Raw genomic sequence first — 22,372 nt, forward strand, 5'->3', positions numbered from 1 at the left:
TTTTAATATTGTCCCACAATTGTAATAACAGATAATCATAAATTGAATTGTAATTGAGGTCGGCCTAAAAGAATGTGTTTATAAAGTATTTTTCGGTGTTGCAAAACCGGGAAGTGGGCCGACTGCGACGATTGTAATGCAGAGCATCGTCAGTCATTTGACAATTATTGTATGAATACTATCACTTTTATTTTTAATAAACTAATTAATTATTCGGCAATACTATTTTATTTTATTCTATTTGTTACTCTCGTAACAATTTGACTAGTTCTAAAGCCAACCATTGAAAATAACTCGGGGCAATCTACATAACCATTTAGTAAGTCATATAAAAACATAAGATCACTAACTCTTCTTCTAAGTTAACAAGATGTAATACCTAACTGAATGTAAATAATATGATTCCTTAGAAAGATTAATATTCAATTTAAAACAAATAGATTTCGTATACTTGTGTTGGACGTTTTCTAATAAATTAATGTAAACAGCATAATTAGGAGACCAAACTAAAGAACCAAACTCAAGCTTTGATCTGACAAGAGAAAAATTTAACAGTTTTAAAGTATTTATGTTTTTAAAATATTTAGTATTTCTATTAAGAAAACCCAAACTCTTAAAAGCATTATTGACTGACAAATTTATATGTCTAGTAAAGGAAAGATTATCCTCAAAAATTATTCCCAAATCTCTTATGAAATCAACCCTAGTTAACTGGAATTACACAAACTATAGTTTGTTACTATAGTAAAAAATGGGATCTTTTTGACGGAAAAATGATATAACTATACATTTACATAAGTTCAGAAGTAACTCATTTGTAACACTCCATTTAAATAGTTTTTCAATGTTTAACTGTAATTTAATACAATCACGCATTTAATTAATAACCGTAAATATTTTAGCATCATCAGCAAACAATAAAATATTTATAGGGATATCGAAAATACTAGGCAAGTTATTTATGTATAAAATAAATAACAAAGGACATAAATGAGAACCTTGTGGCACCCCAGAGTGTACTTTAATATCATTTGAAATAACTGAAGGCAATTTTACGATTTGAGTCTGATTAACTAAATGAGATTTAATCCAATTGAAAAATGAGCATTTAATCCAAAATATTTTAATTTTACTGATAAGAGTTTATGGTGTACTTTGTCAAATAAAATATAATGTTTTTCCTAACCGAAAATTTAAAAAAGAGTAATGGTTGCCATTTAAATTTCTTAAGTTAGGGTAGATTTCTACCTATTTGCATTAGGGTTAAACTTTAATTTTAATCGTAATGCATGTATTTAATTATTCAATAAGTCTCTAAAAAAAAAATTATTAAAAAATCAATAGCGGATCTAAAAAATCTGTGTTTCATTGTACTTATTGAACACTCTATATATATTTATGTATATAAGATTATGTTTTAAAAATCTAAGACTTTGACATAATCCAATCAATATGTTTTTGCATTAATTTGTTGTAATAGCATAACATTTAGTCTTAGAACCATAGAAATAACAATTTTTGTTAAGGTGACCATAGTTCCCCCTATTAACCACAACTATGATAATTGAAGTTGTAAGTGGTTGATAAATAAAACCATACCGTATCCCGTGTCTAGATTAAGGAATGAGGATATAATATACGCGTGTACTTAAGTTAATCGCGCATAAAATAAATATAAAAGTTAAAACTAATAAGGAAATTAAATTTAATTGTTAAAAAAGAAAATTAAGTTAAACATGGACAAAAATACGAATGTATTAAAAACCATGTCTACAAAGAAAGGCAACAAAAATAAAATAAAATATTTAAACAAAATCAAATAATATAACAAACATCATGGACGGTATTGGAACACATCCGTTAATGTTAATCGGAAATTAATGAATAATTCTAGAAGTGGTCTGAACACTCGCTCTTTAGCGTTGGCTAGAAGACAGAGGAAACACGTGTTTTCCACACATAAATAAAATTTAGTTAATTTATAATAAAATAAAAAAATACAGCTCATTACATAAATATAATTATAATATGATTGGTAGTTCGCGGCTCTACACCATCATTGATCAAATTGGTACAAGAAAACAACAAAAATGTGCCCTCTAGCACGATCAGAATCATGACAGAAGCAGGATAAAGTAATATTATATTATCACTTGTAATATTAAAATATTATATTATGTTATCTTTTGTACATGTATGTCATATATTATGAATTCACAAGATCACCAAAACAGGGTTCCCTTATTTAAAACTTAAAATAATCAATAAATTAGACAATTAAATCTGATTATCGTACTGATTCAAAGTAACGCCTATGTGTGGGTTTTTAATTAGCTACAGCCAATCACATATAACTATTAATTAAGATCTACAGTTTCTGAGATCACATGGATCGCTACACGACCCTCGTCTACTATAAAAACCCATTTTTTCCTATTAAAATCAGTTCTTTCGGCGATTTTAAAATACACAAAATCTGCGACCATTACTCAAGATTCTTACTCTTCGGGACTTAGTCATTTTTTTAATTTATTTGGACTTAGAATATATTTTTTTTTTAATTAAATGACACTTAGAGATTTTAAAGTGAATTTTGTTTTGGTGAATCTTTTAATTTGATTTAATTTTGTTCATTAAATAATAATGTTTTATTTTATCGTGGAAATAAATGTCAATTGATATGTTAAACCTCAAACATTTTTTTTTTAATTATTTTTTTTTATATTATAAACCCGAATTAACTCTAATTTTCTCAGTTAATGGAAAATATTTATTATATGACTAAGTGTATTGCAACTCTATACTTATTGGATAGCTAATCATTTTTGGTTTAATGTCTTTGTTCTCACGAACATCGCGCCGGCAGACAGAGTAAAGGTTGCAATTAAAGATTTTTAAAGTTAGGTGTATTAGGTTANTGTTATCATTTAAATTATACATAAAGGGGGGGGATGTTCACCGCCAGGAGAAGACACTAGTCAGCCAGAGGTGCCAGTGTTCAGTGAGTGCGGTCGTAGAAATACGTACAGTTTTTAATTAGTTTCTTTAAAATAATCTACACATTGATGAGTTGTTATTAATTTGTGTTTATTTTTTTTTAATTGTTCAATTGCTGAATAAATGTATATATAACTTAATATCAGAAGTGGGATAGTTATCAAATACGAATGTACGATCATTTCGTATCCACATGTTAGAGAGGTTAGTAGATCTAGTGTCGCTCAGAACGGTTGTACTACGGTGGAGTTGTGGTCACGCCACGGTACATTAACGCGGTAACGGTAAACGTGCGAGTTGTCAGTATCTTATCAGATAAACATAATATACGTTCAGGCCGTTATCACGAAGTTAAGCCGACATTAATCGTACTGGGTATTTATTAATGCACAATGCCTATCGAGGATAAAGGATTAACTCAAACGGGAGTTCATGAGCTAATGCGGATGATAATTGAACAAAATGCGCAACGAGACAAAAATTTGGAAAAAGTATTAGATCGACTTGGAACCGGCATACAGTTCAATATGGTTCCAGATTTAAAACAGAACATCGGACGTTTCAATGGGGAAAGTAGCGATTGTGCGGTGGCTGAAGAATGGCTCAAAGCAATTAATACAATCGCACATTTGCACAATTGGCCGGATGAGTACAAATTAGAAGCGGTTCGATCAAATTTAGAAGGAGCGGCAAAAAACTGGTTTATATCAAGACAGACTGAAATAGACCAATGGTCGACTTTTGAAACCTTATTTAAGGCCATGTTTATGTCTGAATTGAGTTTGACGGAAAAATGGAGACGCATGGACAGTCGAGTGCAAGAAAAGGGTGAGTCGGTACACGTATATTTTCATGATAAACTAAGACTATGTCGTAGTTTGGGATTATCAGCGTTAGAAACCAAAAAAATGCTCTGTGTAGGATTGTTATCAAGGGAACTTTGTAATATTTTATTAAGCAATCCACATATACAAGAAGTAGACTTAATCAGAGATATACGTGAATTTGAAGAGGTGTTTAAAGAAAGAAATAATCGTTTCCACGAAACCACTCCGCTCAATAATATTACTATTAGGCAACCGAAAGAATTGTCACCACAGAAACTAGAAAATCAGATGGGGAATGCAACTACTCGTTCGCGAAATATCCGCTGCTATAACTGTTCAAATTATGGACATATTGGACGAGACTGCCCCAACCCTAAGAGACCTATGGTCTGTACCAATTGTGGTAAGGAGGGCCATACCAAGAAATACTGTCAAGTTAAAACAGAACAACCCACAGTTAGTTTTATTAATACTCAACCAAGTAAAACTAAATATATTAAATCAATTTCAATTAATAATCACAGTACACCAGCAACTGGATTGATTGACACTGGATGCGATATATGCATCATAAAATTAAGTGTGGCAAGTCTTCATCAATTGGAAATACAACCGACTGACCGTAAGTTGATGGTTTATGGTAACATCAAGGCGGATCTTGTGTGCGGATTGACCAAGGCGACGTTAAAGATTGATCAAGTATCAGAGGAGGTAGAATTGTATGTTGTTAATGATGATGTACAAGAATATGATTTGTTGGTTGGTCAAACATTTACTGAGAAAGACACAGTTACTTTTGTGAAAACCAGTGAGGAATTGATCTTTGATTATAATATTGTATTTCCATTTATGAATGAAAAACACTCAATGAATTCACCAGAAGAAGTTGGTGCTTATATTGGTCGAATAAATTATGTACAAGGTGTACAACAATCACTAGAGAAAGAATCTTCAGTAGTAANTGTTATCATTTAAATTATACATAAAGGGGGGGGATGTTCACCGCCAGGAGAAGACACTAGTCAGCCAGAGGTGCCAGTGTTCAGTGAGTGCGGTCGTAGAAATACGTACAGTTTTTAATTAGTTTCTTTAAAATAATCTACACATTGATGAGTTGTTATTAATTTGTGTTTATTTTTTTTTAATTGTTCAATTGCTGAATAAATGTATATATAACTTAATAGTTGCAATTAAAGATTTTTAAAGTTAGGTGTATTAGGTTAGAATATATTTGTAAGTCTATGTGTAGTGTGTAGCTAATCATTGTTGGTTTTAATGTTTTTGTTCTAACGAACATCGCGCCGGCAGACAGCACAGAGAAACTTACGAATATATGTTTTAGTGTTTAATTTTTGTCTTGGGGATTATTGTGCCGCATCCTTTCAAGGTGCTTTATTTTAGCACCGGGACACATTGGGCCACCACAATTCCGCCTTGACAAATCTTTTACATAAATATAAATATTTCTGAATCTTGTTTTGGCCAGGCCAGAGGAAAATTTAAGAAATATTGGTGTCGATCTCTCAATAAAATATAATCTCATAAATAATATACTTATTCTACAAGTCAACTAAAGATACATTATTTGATTATAATTATAAAAAAATATAGTGTATAGAATCTCCTACATATAATAATACAGTCATAGATTTTGTGTAACTGTTTCGCATTATTTATAATTAAACGCTTTATTCTCAAACGGTCATATTTACTGTCGAACTCGTAGTGTACAACGTGTGAAATACAGTGTGAACTCATAATCAACATTGGATTGTCTAAAATAAGCATTACATTACGTGGGATACAAGGTAAGTACAAATTTCAATTCCCGCCTTCAAATTCATTCCATTTCATTTTATCTAATAATTATCTTTCTAAACTTATTTTCTTTCTATCTATATCTATCTTTTCTTTTTGGTTTATTACAAGAGCCAACACCGATCTAATGGCAATTTAAAATCGATAACGGCCAGTTTTTTTGGGAGGGATCAATAACGATAAACAATTCGTTATTAATTAAATTTATTCTCTTTTGTCACTTTATCTAGCGGTCAGCGGCAAAAATAATGAGTTGATGACACCGCTATGTTAGAAAAAGGTTCACTCGTACAATCTTTTACGCGTTAAAAAGTAGACCTAACAAAATTTATTCGAATGTGTGTCAGCGAGCGGCAAAAATTTTCCGACCTTCGCTCATAATTTTTCTAAAATAGCGTTTTTTTCTTTGTTCTATTATATAATAAGATTTTATTAGTTAATAACTTATTCTGAATTTTTATCAAACCGCGGAAAAAGTGATAAAATCGTATCTCTCTCGCCTATTCCATTATCTACCGAATATGTTTATCAATAACTGTTAATCTACTTATTAACAACACGTTCATTTTCGCCATTATATTATAAATGTGACTCGTGTTGTATTTTACATTTTTCTGTCGTAATGGCAACATCATGTTTACTTCAATATTTAATATTTCTTTATGGTTGGAGATGAAATGCTTTTATTTTAACTAATCAGTGCTATAAACGTTGAAAGAAGGAGGTATTGGTATTTTACTTATTTTGTAGAACGTTAGTTACAGTACATAGCCCTAAATAATAAATCCAACTGTGGTTTAATATTTATCTAATATCTTTAGATAAAATAGTTATTTAAAGTCACCTAAATATATTATTTAATAATAAATTAAAATAATATTTATATATATTTAATCATTCTCCCTGATGTATAGTTATTGTTTAACAAATATAGAGAATTTAAGGTTAAAACATCTATTAAGTTAAAATAATAAGTAATACTTGTATATTGATATATTCTACAAAATTTTATTAAGGTAATACCATGACTTCATATTTATTAAAAGTATTATGTTTTTTAGTGAGTTTTTGTTATCAAGATAACTATTATTTCATTAACAATACAATTAAAAATCAAATTAATTTTTTGTTTTGTTAGTATTTAATATTGGTAATTTGTTTATGTCTTCCTTTTAATATTCAGTTTTTAATTAAAAAATAACTTTTTTAATTTATTTTCATTATAAATAATTTACTATAATTTATATAATAATAGTTATATAAAAATAAATAATAGTCTTAATTACTTTATAAATTATAAATATTTCAATTTATATTTTTTCAGTTATATATTATATATTATTATTTTTAATATTGGTACTAGTATTAGTGATTTTTTCTATTAAAATGTTAAGATTATTTTATATAACTATCATATTTGATTTGATTTTCTTAGATATATTGTTGCAGCACATTCCTTTTAAAAGCTATCTTTAATATTAGTTTTAAAACATTAGTATTTATTTATTATGTATTCTGTTTATTATGACAATACTAATTTAATCATGATCTTACTTCAATATATATATATATATATGCTACAATTCAAGCTACAATTTACAACATTCGCTATTAAAATACTATTAATATAAATTACAAAATTTGAATAAAATGTTAAAAAATTGCATTCTTTTTAGTTTGCATGTATAGAAAATCATGACACCTGACTATTACTTTATAATTTATTATGAAAATTCTTTATTGCAGTATTTTAAAGTAATAAATATTTTCAAGTGTGCAAAAGTTACTATCAATTTTTACAGAAAATGAATTGTTTTTGAATGCAAGTGTATTTGTACATTGCTATTATTTGAACTGAAGTTGGTTGTATTATGTTAGCATGTTCAAGAAGTCATGCCACAAATACAAAACTTCTTGAATTACTGTTTGTTGATACAGTATATTGTTACATAAGTTGTTATACATATAAATAACTTACTGTGGTTTTATAATAGTGTTAACCTGTTGAGATTTTGCTGGCTTGAATTTTATTAATAATATTGTTTTTTATTTGTAATATTGAGTATTTTGTAATAAAATCATTGTATTAAATTTCACTATCAAAATTGATAATTCTTTTGTTAAAACTACATTAGTACTTTTGTTATTTTGCTCAAGACTATGTGTTGCAATAATTATTCAAAAAATGATACGTATTTTATATACATGAGATATTTCTTATGATACTATTTCCAATGATTAATTGAATGTTAATTCAATTATTTTAATGGAATTTTAAATTTTATATATACAGGGTGATTTTTTTATCATAACCCACTCAATTACTTATAGAATAATAATAATTTAAAAAATTTTTTTTTTTATTATTTTTAGTTACACATTATTCTTGAATTTTTAACTATGTAATACTTTTTAAGTTCATCCCTTATGCCTTGGAGGGGGGTCAACTTTGTTTTTTTAAATGGTAACACATATTTTTAATTTAATAAAATGTTTGAGTTTTTAATTTAATAGTAAATGGCGTTTGAATTTTTAATATAACTTTATTAGCTTATTAGATATAAACATTTAAAGTTTCAAAATTTTGAGTTAATATACATGTATAATACACATGGGATTGTAAATACAGGTAGCTAATTGGATTTTTATGACATTGCTGTCTCAGTCACGGATTGTTTATTATCAATTATGATTATCAATAGATATACTTTCTGTATTGTCAGTTAGTGTATTTATAAACTCACAACAATGTGTCTTACTACCATTGATAATAACAATGTTTTGTACCTGCTAATATCAATGTCATAAAAAACCAATTAGCTACCTGTAATTTTAATCCCTAGTGTATTATACATGTTATTAACTCAAAAAATTGAAACTTTAAATGTTTATATCTAATAAACAAATTAAGTTTCATTAAAAATTCAAACGCCATTTACTATTAAATTAAAAACTCAAACATTTTATTAAATTAAAAATATGTGTTACCATTTAAAAAAACAAAGTTGACCCCCCTCCAAGGCATAAGGGATGAACTTAAAAAGTATTACATAGTTAAAAATTCAAGAATAATGTGTAACTAAAGATAATAAAAAAAAAAAATGTTTAAATTATTATTATTCTGCAAGTAATTGAGTGGGTTATGATAAAAAAATCACCCTGTATATATATATATATATATATATAACTTATTGGATGTAATAAATTATTAACAATGCCTTTTAATTTGCTCAAATTAAATGTGGCATATCCACCCCTCATTACATTGTATAGAAAAATAATTGTTGTCATATTAAACAATATACTGTTTTCATAATATTTATGTTTAAAATATGTCTTAACAATCTAAATTAAAAAAATTAATGCTTTAATAACGATAGAGGATGTCAACTTGATTTTTTTAAATGGCAAATTTAACTAGCTAATGAAATAAAAAATGATCTAATTAAGAAAATGAATCGTTGATATAAGTTTTGACCTATTATTTATAAAGTTTTAACTATTTTAAAATGTAAATTGGAGGTACGGTGTGGGTTATGTTTTTTTTTTAATCATTTTATAATATTACTCTCCTCGCTTTTTCTCTACACTATATTTTAAAATGTTAATAAATTCAGAAATATTAGTTAATAAGTTATTATCAACCAGTAAATCTCCCAATCAGATTATTTTTTATTTTTTAAGTTAGTTAAATATTTATTTTACTATTTGAACAAATTAAGTTGATACTCTTATATGGTATGAGGGTTAAATTAATAAATTGAGGAATATATAAAATTCAAAATACTATAATTAACTTTCTTAACAAAATTATTATTTTAAAAGAAATTCATTAGTTAATTTATTAAAATCATTCTTTATCCCATCAATGATGATAGCAATGATGGTCAAATTAGTGGAGAGTAGGAGTAGAGGTATCCATAAATGATGAGAACAATCGTAATAAGTATGGGTGTTAATCATAGGATAAAATAATAATTATTAAGCATTTACTATGATGTAAACATGATTTTACTGTTTTAAATAAATATATCTTATTAATATGTTAATTATTTATAATAACTTAATTATAATTTAAGTTTTTAGTTAATTAGTTTTGTATATAAAATCGAGTCTTCTTTTTAGATTTGGCATAAACATCTATACCATTATTATTTAAATCAGAAATACTTGTTTTAAGTATTACGTAAAAAGTTTTTATTGTAAAAATGTTTCTTATATTCAGAGAATATATGAGTAAGGTTTCAGATTTTAAAAACGCTAGTAAAGAAAGAGATCCAGATAAATTTATAATCTTAGATTTGCTATAAATTATTTGTAGTTTAGTTTTTAACATAGTGTATTTAATAGAATCATGTTTTTTCATCCTTTTATTTAACTGATTAAAATCTGTTATTCCAGTTTTTGTTCATGAGATTTCTTTGCCAAGACACTGTGAACAAAAAACAACATTTCTATCGCATTACATCTGCAAAGCAAAATATATTTAAGATAATAGTCATTGGTAAAATAATGTGTGTATAACACGATTTTTGTTTTGTAACATTAAATTTTAATCCCTAAACAAGTTTTCCTAATGTTTTAATTTGAAGTTTTTCTTCGTTTGTATAAATGGAGTTTTTTTTTTCAAAGATATTCTACTGCATTATTTAATTTTTTTTTTTAAACGTGTTAATTTTAAGAGGAAAGAATTTCTTATTTCTAATAAAGAATTTCTAATTTCTTATAACGGGGAAAATATATATACATGTAAAGGTGTGACAGGGTAATTGCCTTATTTTAAAAGTGAATTACACAAATAATATTTGAGATTATTATATTTAGAGATTATTATTATTATATTAGTTTAAATTTTTCCAATCAAAGTCTTTTTTCATTCAAGTTTTAAAAATCATTATGGTGGCTTCCGTTTTGATCAAAACATTGAGATAATCAAGTTTTGAAGTTTCTATTCACTCTTACCAGCTTATGAACGGGTGTGTTGTCAATAACAGCTTGGTTATTGCTCTTCAGTTGAGCCAAGAAATTTGGACATTCGGTATAAACTAGAGAACTAGCACCACAAAAAGAAATGACACGGGGCTAAATCAATAGGCTGACCACCGAACATAATAGTTCTTTATCAATTTTTTTTTTTAATAGCACGCCGAAATTCTTATTGAACAATTAATAAAGATTAGGTTTAAAAAAAAAATAAAAAATAGTTTGATTAAATGGCATGTGTTGCGCTTTCGTCTGCGTGCATTTAAGAACGAACCGCTACTGGTAATATTTAGTATTAAAACCAAACAGTCCTTTTTCTTATTTATTACGACGACGCGCATGTGTATGGTCAAGCCAGGAAAACCAAGGCCAATGGCCATTGACTTTTTTTTGCAATATTATGAATAATTTATAATTTATAATATAAATGAATATTATAATATAATATTATGAACGTTCTAAGGATTTTCGGCTTGAGTTATGGGGTAGTAATTCCTCACGTTTATTGAATGAGTGTATATTAAGGTTTAAAATTATGAAACCATTAGTAATACATAAATTGTTATTTTATTGCTAAAGAATTCGACTACTTATCTAGCAAATATCGCCTATTTTCGTGAAAATAATTGAGAATACTTTCCTTATATTTTTAATGAATTACTATATTAAATTATATAAGATAGTGATCTTAATGATGCTCCAAAGGAAGAAGTTCAATTAAACGATCTTAGTGGCTACTTCTAATCACTACAGAATTCGTCAGTCATCAAATTTTTTACGAAACAATTCAATTGTACTAAAATAGTGACAATCAAAACTCACTTGCTGGAACCATATTTCTTTAGCGTCCAGAATAGGCTAAAGAAAATTAAAAATTATGTTTGGATAACAATCTTCAATCACTTTTTCTACATTTCTATGTTTATCATCAAAAAAATATAGTCCAATTACTACACCTGCCTTAAAGTCATAACGATGTTTGGTGTTCTACGCCTACTTGCAACTACTTGGATAAGTATCAACAGGAAGAATCTAAGTAAATAATACAGTGTAATATTCACCGGTGAGTACTGATTCCTTATAACGATGATCATGTCTCCTTTTATATTATAAAATACATAAGTAATAGTAAATTAATGTCAGTAATGCAAGGTTATTGGAGTATTCATTATTAAAAATTAAACATAACACCATTTAAATATAATTATAACATTTTATTAAACTGAAAGGTACTCCACTATTAACACATAATGTAAAAAAAAATTATGACAACCACACAATGGTTACTTGCTGTGGATGCATTTGTTTTTTCATAATTGCATTTGATTTTTCAATTTCCCAAATTCGACAATTTTGTTTATTGAAAAATCCACTTAGGTGAAAATGAAGATGATGTTTCACAATATTCGGGTAAATATATATTATGTATGTTAAATAAACATTTCATAATAGTATTTGTTTTTATTTTACCTAATATTTAATTAATAATTGCTATAGTAATAATGAACCTTTTTAATTGCTATTATTAGTTAATATATAATTAAATGTATTTCATAATTTTTAAACTATAATTTCTGTCTGTAAAATCAAATAATTTGATAAACAAGTAATTTGGAAGAACAGGTGCTACGTTTTATAATTTGTTAAGTTGAATTATTAACTATAATTTATTATATTTAATTCGTAATAATGGAATTTAGTGATTAAGTTACAAGTAATAAAAAAATCGTATCGTATTAATAATATGTATGAATAGTCCAACCATGTAAATTTGGATTACCAATATATATGTTATTTGTAAATACGATTTGTTAGTTTATTATTTAACCTATTAAATAATTCAAATTAAATTTTTTAGTATTTGATGCGAAATTGGGTGAAAATAAAATGTGCAAATCGTTACGATATTGACAAAAATTTACATTGTCAATATTTCGTGCCTGATTTTTTAGCAAAGTCATATCAAGACATGATTATTGTGTTACCGTACGATTTCTGTTCAATATCTCAAATGGTAGCTAGCGTTGTTTTATCACAGGATTATACTGGAACTGAATGTGAAGTGTGTATCTTTAAACCATTCATCCAGTGTGATCAAAAATACTTTTTTGCATATGTCAGTCAGAACTATGAGGTTTTGGGAATTAGTAATTGGTTTGAGTGTTTTCATGGGTATAGAGGCTCATGCGAATGTAACTCAATAGAAATTTCGATTTCCAAATTGAATCTTTTTCAAAATCATTCACCATCGACTTCTATTCCATCGTTCATCTCTACTTTGATGTCTTTACGTTCAACGTCGATTTGTATGAATTGTAAAGTACCATCGAATTATCCAGTTATCATGAAATATTTGATCGATAATATTGAAGTTTTGTCCAGCTTTAAAGCTAAATTCAACAAGGAATACTTCAGGTATTTTTAGGATCACCCACTTGACATTTTAATATTAACATATTTTTTAATTTTACAGGCAAGTTAAAAAATTAAAAAATATCTCAACTTTAGAAAAACATTTAAATGTCAAATTAAGAGTTGTTAAGTATGAGATAAATAAGTGTCAACAATTTGTGGATGATTTAATGTTAAATTTATTAACAAATAATATTTGCACGTTTAAAGTTGGAGACTGTCAGTATTCAGCAAGAATAATTGAATATACAAAAAAAGTATCTCTGTCTCATGAACGTTTCATGAATAGTATTATTAAATCTCAAGAGCAAGTAATAGAACATCTTACCAATAAGGTTAAAGAGGTAGAAATTATGACAAAATTGGCAAATTTACTGATGCCCTCCTAATGTTTTAATTTTTGAATTTTATTTTGATCAATTTATATACTTTCATTAAGAAAACTGATAACGAATGTTAAGTAATATGTTTTTGTATGTTTTTATATAAATATTAATATACTATTCTAATTATGTATTATTTAAATGAGAAACATAACGGATATAATATTTAAACAAAAGCCATTATTGTGGTACTACTTTTCTAGCCGACCGTATGCCCCAAGCTGTCGAACTATTTGTTTGTAGTTTGTTCATTACTTGAAAGGCATTGGGACACCACGGGTTTAAGAGCGTATCACTATTCATATCACATTGCCAGTAGAATAATTGGATTCTTAGATATATTTTAAATAAATAATACGCCAACGTTAAGTATAATAATTATTTAATATTCGCGATTATATTAACAAGAAAATAACGATAAGATGTAAAAGTATCGATATATTATGTATTTCGGTAGAGAGTAAAAGTGCAAAATTCATCGCCGGATGGGTACGTATCACTCGCGGTCATTGGCATCACTGTATGTATGACAAAGAGAGGTAGCTGTGTCTCCATCCAACCAAAAAAAAAACTACCGCTACGGACGGGAAATAGTACGACCAGTTCCGACTATGGCTATTCCTCGACAACCGTCGTAACGAAACGGTCAAACCGACCGAGGTGCCTAAAAGTCTTGAGCCTTTGAGAGGGGTTAACGTCAATAGGAATTTATAGAAACAAAAATAATAAAATAAATTTATCCCACGCTGGACAATGTAATATACATAGAATTAGTTTGAATTTATAAGAATAAGAATTAGTTTGCTTCACATGTTTCAAAAGAATTTTCTAATCAGCTTGTTAACACCAGAACTGAGTTTATGGGTTCACCCAAGAACTTTATTGCCAGTACCGAATGATACCGCGATGCCTTTACGACCATGTCGCTGCTTACGCTGTTAAGCTTTCGAACATTGAACTTTGCGACCCATAATAAGTTTCCGCTCTTGAGGTAATGTCGAATATGGAGGAAGTTCAATCACATTGGTTACAAGGGGTGTCTCTTGATCGTTGAATAAACTAGATGATGTGAATCCAGTTGACTCATGGACAGTATTATTATTATTATTAAAATTATCTAACACCATAAAATATACTGCACTCTATTCCAACCAACGGGAAGTGGCCTATAAATATCAACTCGTACTTTATCCAATATATTTTCCGACATGGTATGATGCATAAGGCCTTTCACTCACTGATTAGAAGGCTTAGTCCGCTGATATATATCACAGGTTGACAATAATTTACGAACAATTCTATCCATGTTATTAAAAATACAAAATTCTTTAAGATCACTCAAACATTTCTCTGCTCCAGCATGTCCATATAATTCATGAAACTTTACAACAACAGTAGAAAATTGAGATTTGAGTAACGAAATCAACTATTGAGCTAAACTTTGCTACTAGATTATCATTTTTAGATGCCTATTCTATATCTTTAGGGCCAATTACAATTTGACAATGTGATAATAAGGGTACTGTTATTCTATGAATAGTAGAGAGTTATTCATAGTTTATTTTATTGCATTCATCATAAGTACATAATGGTATTCAATATAATAAAAACGGTAGCACAGTGTGAGTGTGGTATAGTTGAAACTAGTATAGATAATATCTGACAGTGATTAGAATCACTATCATAAGTAATGCTTCGATGAAAATCTGTAGACAGGTTTAATTTTAAGAAATTGGTGGATTATTTTAAAGCAAAATTCTAAATCAAATAGAATTAAGAAAAAATTGCAGATAATCATTGCCACAGGCAATGATTTTTAATGAATCGGCAAGCGTTCGTCGCATTCGTTTTTTGATAAAATTTGCAATTTAAACTGATTCAAATTTGGCAAAAGGGTTCGACGAAGATCTGAAACTTGTTTCTAACGGACGAAAATATCAAACTTCGAGTTACGATATAAAGTTTATTTATATGAATATTGTATACAATGATATATATATATGTATATAAAATGATAATAAAGTATGTATTTATAAAAAAATATTACACGTTTCTTGAATATTCAATAAAACTGTAACTATCTTTAATAGAAGAAACTAACTTTATTGTATGTCCATCTAAGGTATAATTATAAATTATAGGGTTTTTACGTCTGGAAAACGATATTACAGCGCATTTATCAATATTAATTTTTAATTTATTTATGGTACACCAATTTGAAAATTTTACAAGATCTGACTGTAATTTTTCTTGGTCATTAACAGAGTTAATCTTGATATACATTTTCAAGTCATCGGCCAACAGCGAAAATGTACAAAAGTTGAATATATGTTTAACATCGTTTATAAATAATAAGAATAGCAATGGTGACAAGTGCCCTCTTTACGGGACACCTGAAGATGAAAGGAGACGAAATTTTATCTGAAACTATTACTTGTTATGTCATTCCAGTTAGATAGGAGCTAAACCAGGAAAGTAACTGACTATTAATACTAAAAAATTTTGTGATTAACTGAGTCGAATGCTTTACTAAGGTCTGTATAGATGGCGTCTACTTGTCCATGGTTTTCAACGACATTAAGTACTTCTGTATAGTATATTAATAAATTAGTTGACGTCGATTTTTGAGATCGAAAACCGTGCTGCTCATCTATTAGTATTTGATAAAATAATTTAGAAAGTTTGGGTTCTATTAATTTTTCAAAAAGTTTAAATACTGCACTTAATTTAGATATAGGACGATAATTATTCACAGAAGCCCGATTGTTTGTTTTAAAAATTGGTAGCACAAAACTTGATTTCTATAAATGTAGGAAAACGTCATCAGATAGAGACTTGTTAAAAAGCAAATATAGGGGATGATCTAGTGCGCAACGACATTGGGGTCATTCCATGTGAAATCACCTAACGTGTGTGCTGGTATAGTTCAGAAATTTATGAAATTTATATCATAGACTTCTTAAAGGTCATTGATAACAAAAATAAATTTTTTTTTTTATTATTATTTTTTTACCAGATAGCGCATTTTTTATAATTAAAAACATGAAAAAACAGCCTATGCTCTAGAGCCTATAACTTCACATCCAAATAAGCTATCATTGTGGTACTAGCACTGTTTTACTCATATTAAATAGTACTTCAAATTCATTCTTAAGTTTATGAATTTTGAATTTTTTTGAACATCGAAATTTTGATTTAAATTTTTTAAATTTTGCAGTATTTTAATAGCAAAATTTGAAAAAAAATTTTTAATTAAAATTTTTTTTTTCTTTTTAGAAATTTTAAGTTATGTTCTTTTAACCCATATCATATTTGAATTGGTTTATAATTTTTTTTGTATCGTTTTACGGTCTTGAACACGCGTGGGTTGCTGAAAATAGCCAAATTTATCATCTCATTACACAAAATTGACTGAACGAATTTTTTTCAAATTTACAGAGTACTTACCTTTAGGCAATTAAAACGTCTGGTGAAAATTAGATGATGGAGAAATAATTTTAACGCCACTTATAGAACTTACAAAATTTACAATTTGCGTATTATGGAAAATTCACAAACTACGTAATTTTTAACATTTTATTTTTATTTTTTGCATTTATTCTGCACGAAAATAAAATACTACATACCATTGTAAGCAACTATTTTTAAAATCGTAATTTTATCAAATATTTTGTATTTTAGATAATTTTATTATTCTAAAAGTATAATAAAATGTGTTATATTTTTTAGTGTAATAGAGAATAATTTTTATTATATATTTCATTTTAATTTATTCTAAAATATAATTTAATTCTATTTATACATACATATAAGTTTTATTTTTGTTTATATTATACCTAATTATTTTGTTCTTATAATTTACAAAATTTTTATAGTATTGGATTTGGTGGACTTTGAAGTTATCTTATAATTCAGAGAATTTCCATTTTCAGGTATAAAACTGTGATGTTGACGAATAGCAGAACATTTTTTTGCAGTTTTATAGCACTCACCTAAGTGTTGTTCAAGTGAAAGTACCTCTAAAGCAGTTATATATAAGAACTCAATTCCTTTTATATTTAATTTACAATAATCAAACATTGCTCTTGGCGTAAGAATATGATTATTCGAAGTTCTTTGCAAACTAGCTTTATAGACCAATCGCTTAACTGTACCACCTATACCATCGCATGGACTCTTACCGTGTGCGGTCGCAAAAAAATTCCATTCTGCTTCTGCTGTGTTGACGCGGTCGCATTGCACTTCCGGCTTTACCGCTGGATGGCGACTGCGACACAGCTACCTCTCCTCGTCCGATTGGACGATTGGCGTCGCGACGCCGAGTGACCGCGGGTGAGGAGAACCGGTCTGGTGATGCAACAAGCATATCATTTTATTATTATAACAACACATTGTGACTATAGTAACTTCCTTCTGGAACTGATATTGTTTTTTATGTTCTTATGTATAATAAGTTAAAATATATTATAAAGTAAAAGTTAAACACGGTGTTGTTATTCATTATTCAATATTAAACTATCACCTGACCACAACAGTGTGATAACATAGATTGGCCATATTTTTATAATTTTTATATTGGCTGCTAGCTCCGTCAGAAAAGTAGTGAATTTTTTTTATATTTGGCATGAAATCTTTTATTTTTTTAATTAAGTGAGATTGATAAACATAAACCAATGCCTGTCTTACACGAAATGGTCCGTGGAATGGGTGGTGCTTAACGTCTTCAGCACCATCGACCTTAAGTCTGGCTATTGGCAGGTCAGTTTGAATCAGAAGTCAAGACCACTCACCGCATTCCGCACTCAAATGGGCCTCTACCAATTTAAAGTAATGCCTTTTGGACTTCAAAACGCCCCGGCTACTTTTCAACGGTTGGTAAACGAGGTTATGCGTGGATATGTCGGTAAATTTGTGTTTGTGTACTTAGACGATATCTTAGTGTACTCAGTGAATATGAAGAAACACCTCAACTACATACAACAAGTCTTGGAACGGTTACAAACACGTGGGTTGACATGTCAACCGAAAAAATGTAGTTTCGGTGTATACCTTATAAATTTCCTCGGACACATAGTTGATTCGACGGGAATTGACCGGGAACCGGAGAAACTAACTGCAATCGCCGAATTCTCCGTACCGAAGAAAGATTACAGAAGTTCCTCGGAATATGCGGTTGGTACAGTCAGTTCGTTTCGAAATACACCGAACTTACCGCTCCGCTGACTAATCTTTTGGCACATGGAATTAAGTGGCGATGGACATTGCAAGAGCAAGACGCTTTCCAAAAGCTTAAAGAAGCACTTGTCTCTGCGCCCCGACTCTGTCTCCCACTTCAAGGACAACCGTTTTATGTTCAAATGGACGCAAGTGAAATAGGAGTCGGTGCCGTACTATTTCAGCGGGAATAAACCGGCCAGAGAAGGATTATCTCATATGCCAGCCGAAAACTTTCTCCCGCTCAGACACGGTATTCAGCCGTAGAACGTGAGTGTCTAACTATTTAATGCGTATCCAAGTGTACGGGTGAACACCACACAAAATGATAAGACTACGATTATTTGTAGCGCGTAAATCGAATAATACCGACTGGTGTAAGGAATATTATATTTCTATAGGTAGATTACACTTTTCAAATAAAAGTATATATATATATATTTCTATATTTTTTTAATAATTAAGAGTACAGTTCCGCACAAAACAGTAATTAAAATAACTGCTATATATATTATTTCACAATCAGCGTTAAAATGGAAAAAACTCGTGCACTGCAAAAACCAGTTACGGTGTACGTCGGAAACAGAACAGAACGCAATATCAGTAATCCATATTCGGCGGCGGCCTTATCTCAGTGTCAAAGGCGGGGAGACAACCGATTGTCATATTAATAACTGGACGGCTGATATCAAGAGAGATACGGGTGAGCGCCAGTCTAGAGCAAAAGGCTGTGCCGTGTCACATTGCATGGATTGTTGATCGCTTCCGACCATACCTAGACGGAAAATTTACTTTGCTCACGGACAGCATAGCTCTTAAGTGTTTACACCACACGCGGGACACCAACAGTAAGTTGACCCGCTGGGCGTTACAGCTGGGAGCGTTCGACTTTAATATTCAGCACGTGCCTGGAGTTGAAAATCAAGCAGCAGACGCCCTATCAAGAAGCCCCGTGGAGAAAACTCCGGTAAATGAAGAGCAACTAGAAAGAAACTACCATGATCCACCATTGACCGGAGATTTATCTGAACAAAGTCAATTAGGGGCTAAAAAAAAGGATAATTATCTGGAGAATATCGCTATCTCCGACATTAGAACCTGGCAAGCCGAAGATGCAACTTTGGCCCAGTATGTCCGGAAACTCCGGAGTGACAACTCAATTTACCGGCGCTTACAACAGGAATACTACTTGTAAAATGGTATTTTACTAAAAGTCCTGGTAAATAACGGAACGGACGGAAAGATTATCGTCGTTCCTTTGGACATGTCAGATCACCTGCTATGGAGGTATCATGATCATGTTTCTGCTGGACTTCCAGGATGGAAAGAAACTTACCGGAGCATTGGTAATCGTTTCTTCTGGAACGGTATGAGAGAGATAGTACGTCAATATGTCGCAAGGTGTCACGTTTGATCTTACGTTAAACCGTTGAACCGGAAGCATGATGACCCAATGCGACCAAGACAGCCCCGCCAACCATAGGAGGTTGTTAGTATTGATCGCATGGAGTCATACCCAAGATATCAACACGGTAATACTTGCCTACTTGTAGCAACAGACTGCTACAGTAGATGGATAGAAGCATACCCCCTAGGGCAAGCCACCGCTAAGACAATTACCGACACTCTAGAAAGAGAGTTCTTCTCACGTTTCGGCTATGCTAGAGTACTTTTCTCAGACAATGGATCACAGATCGTCTCCAAAACAATGGAGAAAGCACTGGAGAAGTGGACACAGAAGGATGGACAACGCCAATTTACCATCCAAGAGTAAACCCGGTAGAACGCCGAAACCAGGATTTGAAAAAAGGTCTTCAGACAGCTTTGCTTGACAAACCGCATAGTCACTGAGACAGCTGTAATCCGAATATACTTTTTTCAATAAGAAATCGTCAGAACAGGCTAACAGGGAGCAATCCCTCTGAGCGGGCCTTTGGGCGAGAAGCCAAAGCCCCCGGTGATTGGCTGCTGGACATTATTTCTTCGGGTAAAAACCCAAAAAAACTAGAAATGGCCGAACAGAAAAATATTGTTACCGTAAAGACTCCGGACAATAACAATAACTCCGGTGTGGTGATAACCGAAAACTCCAATGTCTTCAGTAGGAAAACGAAAATTTCCGGTGGGGGGAGAACAACCCTCACAAAAATTCGGGTTATCTCTCGATAAAAAAGATATTGGTCACAAGTTATCCCGCGAAAATCAACGCAGACGCTTTAAAGAAGGGGATTGGGTGTATTATCGCGCGCAACCCTTATCCAGCGCTGATAAAAGTTTCACGCCGGCTTTGCCCCCAAATGGCTAGGGCCAGTGCAATTAGACAAAAGGCTTGTTGAGGGAGTGTTTGTGACTAAAGGAAGGCGTCAGTTAAAGCTACATGTCACCGCCATGAAATATGACGCCTAAGGAGGTAATCCTAATAAATTTTCTATTTTACAGCACGTCCAGCAACCAAAGACAGGAAGCGGAGCCTCGCCCCTCTCGCCAACTTGCGGCCGAAACCGCTAATCTCATGCGGCAGCAGGCCCACGGGTTGATGCGGCAAGCGGCGGCACTGCTGGGGGAAGAATACGAGGAATTCCCAATCTGGACCCGAGAACGAGTCCGTACAGCGGGGATTGGGGAACTTCGGTCCCAACCTCTCTTATGGGCCGCGTTCCATAGGGGCTTAACAGATCGTCGTGCGGAACAGGGGGAACCTGGCCGGCGGTCGAACCAGCGGCGACATCGACCCGGCCACACATTGAGTGTCCCCCTAAGGAAGTAGCTTTTGGAATAATCTACCAATTTTTTTAAATTAAACACTATCTAAAGATTTGTATCGAATCGTTTTTTTTTTTTTAGTGATTTTAATCATTGTCAGATATTATATTTGATCCAACTAACAGGGTATAGAATATTACCATCACTTCTTATTTGTTTAAAGTATTCCCTCCGAAACTCATCAAAATTTAACGTTAAATCGATATTACTAGCAATAAATAAATACCATTTCTCTATTGAAAAAATTTACATCATTCACCAAATATGAAAAATAGGAAGAAGTGGACAAAACATTGTTTGGTTTCAAAAATTATAAATATAATATCTATGTGTACATTTAAAATAAAAATTTAAGCAATGTGAATAAAATAGTTCTTTTTTAGAAGAAGGAAGAATGTTTTGACATACCATCTTGATCAAAAACTTCCAGGAATTTATTCAAAAAATTAAAAATACAAGTTCATTCATCTAAATCTATATTGTCCATAGGCGGACATTTAGTTATATTTTGAGGGGGGCTAACATTTTTTACACAAAGTGACCCGCAGGGGCTTCGCCCCCGCACCCCCAATTAAATAACATAATAATAATGAATAAAAAGTAAATAATTAACATATTATACAATTAAAAATTATATATTAAATACTACTTCAATAATAAATATCTATTTTCATTNTAACCCTAAGAATCGTTCAGTTACATTAAGGTCTTTACAATATCTAGCACACAAAGACATTTGTTCTTCTTTAAAACATCTGAAAACCATCAATTGGTAATAATACAAAAAAATCATTAATTTACATAAGTTTAAATGTGTAATTTTAATAGGTACCTTGCTTCATCACACATAATGCTAAATGAACCAGCATTTTCAATTTCTTTAATGATAATATTTCTAATAATGCGTAATCCACAAATTGTACAACCGCACAAATGTACGCGATTATATATATATATAGATATATATATATATAA

At 30.2% G+C, this 22,372-nt stretch overlaps 3 protein-coding genes across 3 annotated transcripts in view; 2 read left to right on the plus strand and 1 right to left on the minus strand.

The window, feature by feature from the left end:
- Nucleotides 1-22,372, minus strand: part of LOC126899363 (phosphoglycerate mutase 1-like) — a 96,658-nt gene that overhangs the window by 27,966 nt on the left and 46,320 nt on the right. The gene's annotated exons all lie outside the window — the stretch shown is intronic.
- On the plus strand, nt 2,960-4,799 carry LOC126898275 (uncharacterized). Its single transcript, XM_050672216.1, has one exon. It carries the CDS (start codon nt 3,390-3,392, stop codon nt 4,797-4,799), a length of 1,410 nt encoding a protein of 469 aa, XP_050528173.1. The 5' UTR covers nt 2,960-3,389.
- LOC126899365 (uncharacterized) lies at nt 12,401-15,344 on the plus strand. Its single transcript, XM_050674242.1, has 2 exons — nt 12,401-13,040; nt 13,099-15,344. Exons 1-2 carry the CDS (start codon nt 12,490-12,492, stop codon nt 13,424-13,426), a joined length of 879 nt encoding a protein of 292 aa, XP_050530199.1. The 5' UTR covers nt 12,401-12,489; the 3' UTR covers nt 13,427-15,344.

This window comes from Daktulosphaira vitifoliae, unplaced genomic scaffold (assembly GCF_025091365.1).
Source record: "Daktulosphaira vitifoliae isolate Bord-2020 unplaced genomic scaffold, ASM2509136v1 Scaffold_2, whole genome shotgun sequence".
In the NCBI taxonomy this organism is placed as follows: domain Eukaryota; kingdom Metazoa; phylum Arthropoda; class Insecta; order Hemiptera; family Phylloxeridae; genus Daktulosphaira; species Daktulosphaira vitifoliae.

Bases quoted from the DNA above. Each gene is read 5' to 3' on its own strand.
- LOC126899365 (XM_050674242.1), top strand. From the start codon at position 12,490: ATGCGAAATTGGGTGAAAATAAAATGTGCAAATCGTTACGATATTGAC. The intron at 13,041-13,098 runs GTATTTTTAGGA...TTAATTTTACAG, and splicing joins TTCAACAAGGAATACTTCAG to GCAAGTTAAAAAATTAAAAA.